Here is a 13,511-nt window from a genome sequence, read left to right as displayed (position 1 = left end):
AGAATGGTAAGGGATTAGAGAACATTTATACTGCCCATTCTTAAAGCCCATCTCACTATTTCCTCCTCCTGCCATTTGCAGGTTGTACCATTTTTTCCTTCTATTGACACAGGGATCTATATTTTACCAAAGGTTTCCAGTATTTATTTGCTGAAAAATTAAATATTATTTTTTAAAACAAATGTGTTGCTGTAAAACATGTTCTTGAGAAGCTGTTTTATGATTTCTCACAGCAAAGAACTGTGTGTCACTACTAAGTAATAAACTGGGTATAAAACAGCTAAATAATGAAGAGTCAGGAAAGCAGAGTGCAGATCAACATGAAAGACAAAACGTTCTTTTAACTGACCTTGCACCTACAAGTAAATTCTTCCTTTACCTATTAGCAGGATACTCGGTTTTTATTTTAAATAAACTCTCTCCTCTCCCTCTCTGACTTGCTCACAAGAACTGCCTTATCCTGATGCCAAATCTCTTTCTTCCATACTCATGAAAAAGATTCAGTTCTTAGACACAAAATAAAAGCAACCACCAAAAAAAAAAAAAAAAAAAAGAAAGAAAAAAAAAGTGCTTCTGTGGAATGCTCCTAATTGAAAAGCCAAATCTTGCCCAATGGAGAAGGGAGTGAAAAAAAGAGTGCAATGATGGGAAAACACATCCATCTCTAGGACACCCTTTTTTTCTCTTAATAATTTTTTAAAGCATAGCTACAACTCTGCTAGATTCTCTCAGTGAGAATAAAACTATTGAGGATTCAGGCAGTGAGCACTGGGAAGTGAACAAAGGAAAATGATAAACAGAAAACACAATTGGAAAGGTGGAAAGGTATTATTAATTACAGGTGTTAGCACTGTGGTTTGTATTAAATTATGTGAAATGAGAACATATTCACTCCCTTGCTTTTAAGATAGCTCTGAAAATATTTTGTAAGGTTTCCTTTTGAAAAAACAGCTCAAGCTATAACCCAGGCTGTATTTTCAAATGTGCTATCCTCCCTCATCATTAATTTGCTCCTTTCTGCAACCTGAAAATGAATATTGCAAAAACTTTCTCCATTTCTCCTCCCAGCTTATGCAAAGACAACCTACAGACCAGGCTCTGCTCAGTTGCTTTTTTTTCTTGCTGTCAGACAGATTCATAGGTCATGTTGATTACCGAGTAATATATAGACCTACATCAGTGATTTTGAACATAAGTGAATGTGGCCCCAGCCTTGACAGAAGCCAGAGGTATCATTAAGAATGATGTGACTATACAAGATTCATATTCTTGCCCCTTTTGGAGTTTATGTTTTATTTGCAGTTAATTTTCATTATCAGATCCCTTTGCATAGATCTACCATTTTACTGTTTTCATGAAGTGTCTTTTGTAACTTTGTGAAGGAACACTTACATGCCTCAGAAATAGCACTATTTATTGTCTAACATGATAGCTATGTCTGTTTCAACATATTCAGTAATCAGTTAACCCATTTTTCTTCACACACTACCATCCTTCAGCTTAAAAAACTTTTGTCCTAACTAATGCTTACTTTTACTGTTTCCAGACTGAAAATACACTTTTTTTCACCTTTAGTTTCATTAAACTAAATGAACCAATTTTATTCTCCTCTCATGAAACAGATTCTCCATTTTATTGATCTTTCTTTGAGTCCTTCTCTGTACCTCCTGCAGTGCGATCTCATTTTTTCTGAATAATAGTGACCAGAATCGCATAAATAGTTTCAGATGAGATGAGACCAATGTTTTTATCTACAGTATAATAGAAACAGCTGACCTAGCATGTCATGTGATTTTAGTAACTTTTTTTGCAGCTAGATTTTATCTATGAGTTGGTCATCATCAACTAACACAATGGGCACTTCCTACCCACTGTTACTTCCAATGAATGAGGTTCTCCCCCAGCAGAAAGTACTATCAGTCTCCTTGCATGTTGTGTTACTAAAATTAATCCATTCTGTTATTAAAGTTCTGAAGGTAATCTAGTCTTGATCCTTCTCATACTGAAATTGTCTCACTATTTTGTATCATCAGCACATTTCATTACTACAGCTCATTTTTTCCCCTACATCATTAATGGAAACTTCTGCACGCATAAAGATCTTCTGATGTTTCAGATGGGTATGATAGGTTTTTTGCTTTCATCTCAAATGTGGAAACATTCGTTTTCATATCTTCTTTCTCATTAGCCCCCACTTTAATTTCCTTTGTAAAGGAAAGCTTCTCAAAATTCTCACTTTATTCTTACCCCTTATAAAAATATTCTTAATATTTTTCAAGTAATCATTTTGTTCCATTCCTTTCAAGCTTTTGATTGTTCCCAATAACCCTTCTGAAGTGACTATTTATCAAGCTGGGACTGACCGTCACTCTTGTTTGAGATATGAATTACAGATATGTTTTTTCAGAGATTTGCAGATGTCAGATTTTTTCCACATGCAAGTCCTCTACCACCTAGATGCATTTGTCATCACCAGTTCATTCCCTTAATTTCTCAAAGTTTGACCTTTGAAATTAAGAACCTTAGTTATCAACCTACTTTTTTTCCAAGTAGTATTTTTCCTAATAATCTCCCAAAACCAATTTCTCTCCAGGCTTGAAGCCAAACATCTCCAGCACATCATCTTCATGCTCTCTAACAGAAGCTCTTTGACACATTTTCACAACACCAACTCAAACAAGTTCTACTTTATCTGTCCAGCTGCTGTTTGTTTCTTTAATATCTATCACACTGCAAATTCTAATCCTCCATTAATCCCCTTTGCTTCCCAAACACCATGAGTGTTTTAATATTTGTGTGATCATGTCCTAATTTTTATTGTCATATCTTCTGTTACCCCTAAAAGATCTAGTTTTGTTGCCAGGGCTCCAATTATATACAAGTATCTCAGCTGTTTCCTCCTAACATGACATTCTCACTGGAAGAGTTAGTCCTCCTCCCAACTATCAGCTACATACAGCCTAAGCCACACTGTCATCACTATTCCAACCCTCTCTCTTTGCTATCATCCTAACCTCTGATATTTCTCTTGCCATTTGCTCAATTTCCCTCCTCCAGTATCTAAAACCAAATAGGGGGACACTATTTATTTTTCTATTATTAAAGCTATTTCAAACAACTGATAGGTAAATAACCCATATACAGGGGAGTTTAGGTAATGATGACTCCTTTAACTCTTATGCATTTTTAACCAGGCCCTGCATCCCAAAACATACAGAGTATCTGATGTGCTTCCTCCAAATTACAGGTTTATTTGAGACATGAGAATCAAAGTATGGAGCTAGGAGAACACCACACTGTGGAAATAACCAATCAGTCAAGGACGTGGCAAGAATAAGAGAACAGGGAAAAGTGTATTTGAACTCCAAAGAAATTTTTGATGGTGATGAATCCTTACAAGTCTTTACCTTAGATCTTTATTTCCAGCACACCCAGGTAATAAGCTTTTCAATTTCTCTTAACAAAAAATTGGGTCTTTGAACTGGTGTAGAAGTCAGGTCCTTCCCCTTCCAGTCTTCCATCCTTTTTTTGTTCTTTCTCACCATCTCCACCCTCTTTGTTCCTTGGACTCTTTAGATTGGTTAATTTTTTTCACCCCTCGTGTGTCGCTGTTGAGCCGCTAGCAGAGAGAAGAATCCAGTTCTCAGTGGCAAGAAGGAAAAGGCCTTTATTGTTTTGATTTCATCATATATATAGAGTTTTCAAAAGTCACCCAGATTGGTCAGTCAGAAACCTCCCCCTAGGCCTGACTGGCCAGGTCTGCACCGTCCAAGTCTTGGGACACTGTTTTTAATAACATCCAAACCTTATCTTTATTTATAAAACACAAAAGGATTTCTCATGGGAAAGACCTGTGCTAGCCACACTTGTGGGATTCATTGTCCTTCCCCATACACACATTTTCCTCATCTGCTTCTTTCTTCTCTGTATTTACCATTTGAACAGCAAGTGGGTTACTTGACTATATTTACACTGCAATGTAAGCCTCTTCTCTCATATATTTACATTCTTCCACTGTCACATAGTCTGCCCCACACGTCCATGAAGAAAACAGAAAAGAACCTCTTCCCTGCACAATCTATTTCTCCCATCACCATCAAACACCAGCTCTTCTCTTCCATGAGCTCTATATACCACAGTGTAGTTTCTGTCAGGATTCAAACACAGGATGAATAACATGGCCTTGTAGTTGCTCCTTATTCTTTTCCTCTTTCTCAGGCCATTGCCATTCTTGACTCAGTCGCTGTCATCATATTCTCACTATTGTCAAACAAGAAAAAAATAACTTTGTTATTCACCACTATTTGTGGTCATTCCTTCTAGTTACTAAATCCTTTCTTGGTCTCTTAGATATAAGCTTAGCAATTAACTGGCTGTGAGTCATGATTAAAGACAGGAATCCTCCCTTGCACAAGGCCCCTGGAGGCTTAAGTGCAAGTTCTCTCCAGGCTAGCACAACTGAAGGATGGGCTACTTTCCGCTCAACCCTGATGAGAACAAAACAACACTTACTCTACCCTCTTCAAGTGCTAACCTTTGGCATGAGTGGGAAACCCATACTCCACCTCTCTCCTTCCTTCCTGGCCTGGGCTCAATTCAGAAGACCCTGTAGTCAAGACAGAAACAATACAGCAAGCTAAAACAAGTACAGACTATGAAATTGGCTATTGTGGTTCACCGTTAAGTGAAAATAATTGCAAACAGCAAAGTATAGGACACGGTTATCCAGAGAAGAAGGTATTTTAGTTCCTGCAGATGAATTAAATTATTGAGAAAGAATAAATAGGTCTTCAGGCCATTGTTTCTAGCACTTGCATGACTGATTAGTATTGGCGCGATAGGCAGTTTGGTAGCAAGGGATACATGCAAACCAAGCAGATATTCCTGGTACTACATTAAGCCTTAAATGGAAAAGCTGAAAGTTTTCTCTTCTCCTGCTTGTAACAGATTGGATTTCCCATGCAATGAAAGTCAAGAAACTTAAAAGGTTTCAGGCTTACAAATCACAAATAAGATACATACTTGGAGGCTCGTATGGAAAACTAGAAACATACCACTTTGGGTTAACTGCTATGGCCCAAAATGTGGTCATTTTTGGACCACATTCCCAAGCCTATCTCCAAACTGTTGCGTATTCAGTGCTATCACTGCAAATGTCTAGACTTGCAGACTGACATTTCTGCAATCCTGGAGGAACCTCATCTCTTCCCAGCCCTGATTTAGTGCTCATTTCACCAAACGCCTCAGCTGTCAACTGTATGCAAGAAGTAGGTACTGTCATTTGTCCTTTCTGGGGGGAAAAAAAGAAAAAAGAGAACATGAACACCAAATCAATCCAATGGTCATACAAAATAAGGTAGCGGGTATGGGATATTGAGTTAAACCTGGGTCAGAGCAAGACTGAAAGGCATATTTAGTGGTCTGTTTTTCCAAAAGACTGTTACAAACAATTTAAGTTTGTGCAAAGTACCAGTGTTCCTCGTTTTTCAGATTATGTGAAATGCCCAGCTTAAGACAGCTTCTCTCAGTGCCAGCTGACGATGAGAAATGATTCAGTTCAGTTCAGGCAGGGCTCTTGCTGCAGTAACACATTTCCTCCTAACTTCCTCAATGAGCACTGGCAACGTGGAGCATGAAGCCATCAACCCACATCAACCCGTGCAGCCTAGGAGACTGTAAAACATGTATCCACACCAATTCCGTGGCCATCAGATCCTTTTCAATGGGATCAATGCCCATCTCTAGTATTTCCAATACCTTTGACAGATGCAGGAGTCTCCTCAGCTCCTTTAGTAGATGCAGGGAAGGACAATGTCCATCACTGAAGCTTTGCACTGTTGTGAGGACATCACTAGTGTGAGAGGGTGCTTGGCCCAGCACCAGGACCACAAGGACAACAAAGCCCTCCAGAACCTCCACATCTCAACTGCTTCATGTGAAGAGCCAAGCTGCACTCCCCATTCCCTATTATAATAAAAGCAGGACGATCTAGGTATGAAGAAGACAACTCAGTGGCATTCTTGAGGTTAACACGCTTCCTGCAGATGAAGAAAGGTGAGGTAATCAACACTCCACAAAAATTCAGTGGTGTTGGCCATGGCTGGCCCAGCAGTGGTTCGTGCCACATGGTCCTCTCACGCACGAGGAAAGATGTGGCTCTTAGTGTCATGGTCTAGTTGATGTGGTGGTGTTCAGACACAGGTTGGACTCGATGACCTGAGAGGTCTTTTCCAACCTATTTGATTCCGTGATTCTGAGCTCGAGACACAGCGCCAAAACCCGCCCACCCCGGCCCGCCCTCACCGCCCCCGCGGCCGCCGCCATTTGCTGCCGTTTTGCCGCCAAAACGCGTCGCCTCGCGGGCGGGGGAGGACCCCGTCACATGGCCGCGCGGGGGCGCGCCCCGGCGCGCGTGGCGTCCCGTCACGTGAGGCGCGGAGGCCCCGCCCCCTCCCCGTCCCCAGTCCTTTGCGCCGCGGGGGGACGGCGGGCGGTGCGCGCGTGCGCGCGCCGCGCGCTCCCGCGCGTCTCCATCTCCTCCGCACGTGACCCCCCGTCCCTGGAACGTGGCATTGTGTAATCACGTGACCCGGGAGCGGAGCGGGGGGAGCCGAGGGAGGCAGGGAGGGAGGAAAGGGGGTGGGGGGGCTGCGTACGCGACGGAGCGGGGTGCGAAGATGGCGGACGAGGAGGCCGAGCGGGAGAGCGGCGGCCCGGGCGGCGACCTGCTGGAGCTGCGGCGCCTGCGGGAGCGGCTGCTGGAGCTGGAGACGGGGCTGCGGGAGAGCCGCGAGCCGGCCGTGCAGGCGGCCACCGAGTACTGCAAGCAGCTCTGCCAGGTCAGGCCGCCTCTTCCCTTTTCCCTTCCCTTCCTCTCGTGCCCTGCCCCCGCCCGCTGCTTCCCCTCCCCCGCGGGGTGTGTGTGAGCTCCGTCGGGCCGGAGCGCGGGGGCCGGGCGGGACCAGCGCCGCCCCCGCCGCGGGGAACCCGCAGCCGGCGGCCCGGTGCGGCGGGCGGCCCGGGAAGGGGGGGAGCGGGGACTCGGTGCTCGGGACCGGGCCGGGCGATCGACGCCGCTGCCGCCGCTCGTTGTGGGCTGAGGTGGAGCGGCTCCCGCGCCCGCTGCCGCTCCGGCCCGGCCCGTAATCCCCATCCCCCGCCTCGCCTCCCCCCGCCCCGGTTCTCGCGGTCTCCAGGCCCCTTTGTTGTGCTCTGCGGCTCGGCTTATCGAAGGGCCCTTTGTTCCTGGCGGTGGCGGACCGGGGGCCCCCCCGTCCCTCCGACACCCCTCCTCCCCTGGGGGCGAAGGGAGGGAGGCGGCGGTCCGGGAGGTGGGGGCTCCGCCGCTCCGCCGAGGGGCCGGGCAGGAGCTGCAAGTCCGTCCCGGGTCCCTCGGCGCGGGGCTCCTGCTCTATGCCCTTTCCTCCCCCCGCTCCCTTCCCTATCTCGTACCCTGGAGGGATAACGGAGTTTCTGCCATCCTGGGAAGGAAAAGGTGGTGGTGTGGTGGTGGCAGGTCTGTAGATCTGCGGTGCTGGTCCCTGTTTTCTCGCCCTGTCAAGGGGAGCGCAATCCCACCTCGGGAGAGGGCTCCCGAGCCGGCACTGTTAGAAACATCATTGTATGTAATTATTCTGCCGTCGGGAAAAAGCCTGCTTCCCGGAGCTTGGGCTGGTCCTAAGGCAGGGTTTGTTTGCAGGTGTTTCTCTGAGCTGGTGACCCTGCTGAGTATCCCTTCCTAAACAAACTTTGTGGTGCTAGCTCCACAGACTGCTGAAAAAGCAGACTGCTCCATTTTAGTCATGTCTGTGTCTATACATGGCCCTGATTTCTCTTAGGTATCCTTTCTTGGATAGCATTAAGTCCCAATGTATAAAACAAGTTCTCAAATATTTTAGGCCACAGAAACCACTAGTTGTTAATAGACTGTCTGATAAAAGTGATAGTGTTTGTTTACACATTACTGTCAACCATTCATGGACGGTCAGGTAAATTGTTAAAAGGTGGAATGAATAAGAATGAATTCACATGGTTGGTTTGAAATGTGTTTTATTTATGATTTTTTTTTTTGTCTGGTTTCTTAAAGAGTTGATTCTTGGTAGCCATTGTAGCGTGCTAATTTCGCGTCTGTCGCTTCTGGATTGAACTGGTCTCTAGTTTCTACTAACCAGGAAGATTCACTACTAAATATTTTTATTTTGTATATAGATGATTCCTATGTCAGGTTCTTTTCCTCTGGTGAAAATTTATCATGTTGTGCTTGGTTAGAATGTCCATGTAGATGCACAGAAACATTGGCTTATGCACAGAAAGACTGGTTTATGTTAGTTCAGATCAGTGTGTTCTCAGGCTATTTTATCTTTGTGCCTACTTTCTTAACTTCAAACACTGAGAGGTGGAAATCTCCCTTTCCTGGCTACAGCTCAAATTGTGAATGAGCTGTTCATTGAACTGAAGTAGTGTTGGGTAGGTGGGAATGAAGACACCATCCTTGACATGTACAGAGTAGATTACTGATGTCTAAAGCAGATCTATCAGTGAAATTATGGTTATGTGTTCTCAGTGAGTGGCTTCAAGAGTTGATTCATTTAAAGTTTAACAAGTATGAATATTCTTCTTACTACTTTAATGACTGTTATGAAAGTCTGTTGTAAGGTCCAAGTTTACTAATTTTCTTAACCATGCACGTTTCAAAAAAGTCTCACTGAACAAATCAGTAGTGTAGAAAGTGACTTAGATAGAAATCAAAGTATCATGGGATGAGTTACCATTCCTTCCACACCAAGATTTATAGTATAGCCATATCTGGTTTTGCAGGCTGAAGGCTGATGTGTAACGCTGAGGGGTGAGACATGCCATTCAATGTTTAAAGATCCTGCTTTTCAAATTTAAACAGAGATTTAAACAGATGCTTAATGTACTGAAAAGTCTTGTTGTTGGGCAAGTAGTTTCGTAGTGGTTCAGCAGGCATTTTTTAAAATCTGTTCACCTGTGCTTGTGGTGCCAGAATACTTCCAGCCTCTTCTACAGTTTTAATCCTTTATTTGGGCTAACACAAAATAGTATTCGGATTCAGATCGTAGGCTTAGCTACTTAGTTTTTACTGCATGACACAGGTTGTAGAAAAATCATGTAATGTAAGAGCCATCTGAGAAGTCTTTTAAGTAACAGTTTAAAGGTATCTGCCATGACTTCTAGAATAGAGTCCTTGAAAATATATGCATGAAAGAATGATTTGGTCAAGTATATAAAACTCAGAGTTGTTACTTTTATATAATATATATACATAAATTGAATATATATCACTTATTTGTATCTTAGGTCTAGAAGCTCATTACTGAAGAAATATTGTAGTATTTCTCTCAGCATGATTCACCTCCTTTTTTTTTTTTCATGCTTAGGATCTAGGCATGCAGTAACTGCACAGATCTTGGAAGGTCTGGTGCCCTTGTTTTGTTTTGCCAAGTAGTCACTGTGGAGCCCAGCGACCACCTTGCTTGTTGCCATAAATTAACTTCTATTTTTTTATAAATTAATTGGGTAACAGTGTTCGAGAAATAGGCATATTTTCAAATTGATAGAAGCTAAAGAATGTGCAGTAGAGCATGGAAAGATCCTTAGGTTCAAAGGCAAATAAAGTGTTTAAGTATTCTATGCTTATTAAATGAAACGGGAGTGGCACAGCCAAATCCTTAATCTCGTTTTGAAAAATCTCTATTTGAAATATTTTATTGCTTATAACCCAACAGTGTAGAACAAGTGTTAAGAACACAGAAAAACAAGACCCCTTGTACCTTGAGAGAAAAGTTACAGAACTGTTCTCTTCTAAGAATAAAGTTTACTTTGATGTATTTTATATGCAGCATTTCATTAGCTATAAAGATTTTTGTGCGCTGCTGCTGATTGCTCTGTGAAATGATGCAATTATTCTTAAATTTTAAGGGGATTATAGACTGGACCTTAATCCTGTACCAGATCTGTGTGATTGTAGTTGTGTTCTCCATTGTCAGAATGCAATAGAGAGCATTATTTTCATTGTTATCAAGTGGAATTCACATCTGTATGGATATGTGTAAAATGATTTTTTTAATTGCAATTTGTGCTCTTCCATTGCAATTTGGTAATTAGCAAATCCTTGACAAACGGTTATGTTGTCACGAACTATATGTGTGCAGACTGTGGCAGACAAAACAAGTACCTTCAGCTGTAGTGACTAAAAATTGAAAGTATAAATTTTGCAAGAATTCAGAATGGTCCAGAGAAGATTGCTGTTCTTGTCACTGTGTGGTGGCTGATTAGATTATTTTCAGACTTGGCTCTTAAAGGTGACCAGTTGTTTATATTCAGTTGGAGTTGTTTGGGGTTTTTTGCTTGAGAGCTATGTGACTGTGGTGCTGGTGGGTATATCAGAGCTCCTCACTATGGGCTGTGTTCCCTTCCAGTTGTTATTACCCAGCGTACCTTTTTTTTTTCTTTTTTTTTTTTTTTTTTTTTCTATACCAGATTGCAGGCTGCTAACAAATTTTCTTTTGTCACTAGCTAGTTGTGAAATCTTTATGGTGCTTCTACCTTTTCTGGTTTTTGTAGTTGACATGTTTTATCTTTGAGTCTTCCCTCCTTTGTTATTTTGACACTTCATCTCTTTCCTGAATCTGCTTGTAAGGGTTGGGTTTTTTTTTTCTCTCCTGCTGTACTTTGTGGTACAAATTCTCCAAAACTGTAACATGGTTAGGTTTGCTCTACTAATGTATAAGTTGTCAACACAAAGTAGCCTATGTTATAAGCATAAGAAATTATTTGGATTGTTGTGCAGCTTTTCCTCAATGACTTTCTCTGCACTTTTGGTTCATTTCTTGGTGGTTTTGTCATGTCTGCCTGTTATGAGAAAGATCACGTGTTAAGTGTTCTTAGCTGTTAGTAGACTCATTAATATCCTTCTAGTGTAGGCAGTTTACCCAGTAGTAACCTAGAATCTTCTTAACACCAGCAGAAAAAGTGTAATGCTGATACAAAATGTGGAGGGGGTAATGAATATTTTTGGGCATTTCAAAAGAAACCCCAAAACTTCTAAAGAAACCTTGTTTTTAACTCCTCTGGCTGTGTAGTTTGTTCCTACTGTTTTAAGATGGTTTTTACTGTGTGTTGAGGTTCTAGTGAAGTATTAGGAGCATAAGGTCCTACCCTATTTTTTTGGGTGTGCTGTGGTGCTAGAGCAGATCTTGGTAATATTGGGGAATATATAATCTAAGAAGTCCCTCCCAAAAACAGACCTGCATATCTCTATATAAAATTATTATTATTATTTACTTGTAATCACTGTATAATAGAAGTTTTTGCCAATTATTTGTCTCTGTTGGAGAGTAGTCTTATATTTTCTCTTATAAAGTCACCTATTAATTGTACTATAATTGGCACTCGGTTTTTATACCTTACAGACTTGACAACTTTCTGGTGCTGTCCCCATCTTTAACTGTCACTTAGTCAACCTCACTTTCAGTCTCTGTGTTCTCAACTTCCTCTTCAGACCCAAGATGACAGAAACAATCTTCAGTTCTATCCATAAAATTTGAAATAAAGCATTTCTTAAACCTTTTTCTTGCATGATCTGGATTTATCCAAACCCAGAGTCTGTCTTAATCTAATGACAAGGAAATGTTTCAGTAGGCTGCTTTTTTTTTTTCCTGCAGGAGTGAGAGCATGATCCCTTGCCGAAAGTAATTCTATGTATAAAGACCTCAACAGTCTTTGAAGGGTATTTTTTGCTATTTGATCAAACACCTGTAGTTGTGATGTGACCATAAGATTAGTGTTCACTGATGATGAGAAATACCACCAGCAAAATGTCAGGTGCCCTTTTAATATAAGACATTTCTTCTTTTTCTTATTATTTTCTTAATATTGCACTTTTTCTTAATATTGCATTAAGATTTCTTACTCCAGACAACTTTCATCAAGCTCTTCTCTGAGTGTATAGGTGGATGTCCACTTTAGATTTTGTTTGGCTAAACAGCTGACAGTGATTTTTACATAATGTAGGCACAAACTGGTGGAATGTAATTGTTGGTAAGATGGTTATTTTTGAGCTTTCAGTTCAATTATTCCCCATCTAACCAACTCTGTCTCTTCTTTTGAGAATACATGAATTCTATAGCTTCTACTTCTTTAAGTAAAAAGTATTTTCTGTTGAGCTCAGTGAGCAGTTCTTGTACTGAGGTAACACTTAAAAGTTTCTGTTACGTTGTTTCTGTCTTTACACGTTTGCTTCTATCATTCTGTGTTGCTTTTGGTTTCACAGTTCTGTTTTTTTCTAAATACATTACCATGAGTGCAAGATTCCCTTCATAACATCTAATAGGTTTAATTTTAATTACATACCTGTGACCTCCAGATGTTCTGCTACACAGGGAGAGATATACAGCTGCTAGGAATCTCACAGAATCTGCTAAAATATCGTACACCACACAGATTCCCAAGTGCATGAGGAGAAACACCTGTCACCACTATGTCATGTCATGCAGGCTTTCAGCTGCCTCGGGCATTTTTGTGCTACTTCATCACTGTAAGACCTGCCATGTCAAACAGTCATGTTATCTCTTTGACTGGGGAGGGGGATAGAAGCCAAACCCCCTGGTTCTTTTTTTTGTTTGTTTGGGGTTTTTTTGGTTTTTTAAGCTAAACTACATGAAGTCAGGGAAATTGTCTTGCTTTCAAATAAAACAGTATGTGTACATATCTGGATAAAATGTGTATGAAAAATATTTAGAAGACAATACCCTCGCTGTTTAGGGTAAATATAACCAATGGGCATAAGTGTTCTCATTGTTAGCGTCCTCAATAATGGCATCAAGCCTCAGCATTGTGCCAGATTGGAGGTGGTCTTCATTAGAATTTCTGAGATCTGTGCTATAAGGTTTTATTAATAAATTTTCCTGTATTGAAGAAGCCAGGTAGACCATGATTCTGAAGCAGCATTGATTATTGGTAGGCCATAGCTACAAAAGCTTTTTTAATCTGTTTTCAGAAATATCCATTAAAATATTTTTTAAAAATCCCTGCATAACACATTTTAGTTCAGTTATCTTTGCCTTCAATAATTTCTTCCCCCACCTGTCGCTGTTGAGCAGCTAGCAGAGTAATGAATGCATCGGTTCTCAGTGGCAAGAAGGAATGACCTTTATTGTTTTGATTTCATCACATTTATAGAGTTCTCAAAAGTCACCCAGATTGGTCAGTCAGAAGCCTTCCCCCAGGCCTGATTGGCCAGGCCTGCACTGTCTAAGTTCTGGGACACTGTTCCAAAACATCCAAACTTTATCTTTATTTACAAAAACACAAGAAAACTTCCCATGGGAAAAACTGTGCTAGCCACACCCACCCTTGCAGAATAACTTCTTATCTTGTTGCAGCTTAAGACTATTGTGATTTATTGTATCACATGTAGATACGAGAAGTAGCATATTCCCTTTCTGTTGGAAGCGCCTCTTAGATTTTCAATGCTATTTTCAGTTCTT

General features: G+C 41.4%; 1 protein-coding gene and 1 long non-coding RNA gene across 2 annotated transcripts in view; one reads left to right on the top strand and one right to left on the bottom strand.

The window, feature by feature from the left end:
- Nucleotides 1-3,231: 3,231 nt before the first annotated feature.
- Nucleotides 3,232-6,543, bottom strand: LOC146440045 (uncharacterized). The gene is made up of 2 exons (XR_014851019.1): nt 3,865-6,543; nt 3,232-3,597 (listed from the first exon to the last, which is right to left on the bottom strand). It is a non-coding gene; the product is annotated as an uncharacterized LOC146440045 (long non-coding RNA).
- Nucleotides 6,544-6,627: 84 nt separating this feature from the next.
- The window catches only part of ZNF292 (zinc finger protein 292), a 51,554-nt gene continuing 44,670 nt past the window's right edge, over nt 6,628-13,511 (top strand). The window contains exon 1 of the mRNA XM_085056385.1: nt 6,628-6,839. Coding sequence (XP_084912511.1) covers nt 6,678-6,839 — 162 coding nt within the window. The 5' untranslated portion in view covers nt 6,628-6,677. The remainder of the gene's footprint in view (nt 6,840-13,511) is intronic.

Source organism: Lichenostomus cassidix, chromosome 3 (assembly GCF_008360975.1).
Source record: "Lichenostomus cassidix isolate B80296 chromosome 3, HeHo_3.0, whole genome shotgun sequence".
In the NCBI taxonomy this organism is placed as follows: Eukaryota; Metazoa; Chordata; class Aves; order Passeriformes; family Meliphagidae; genus Lichenostomus; species Lichenostomus cassidix.
This window is presented reverse-complemented; position numbering and strand designations above follow the sequence as displayed.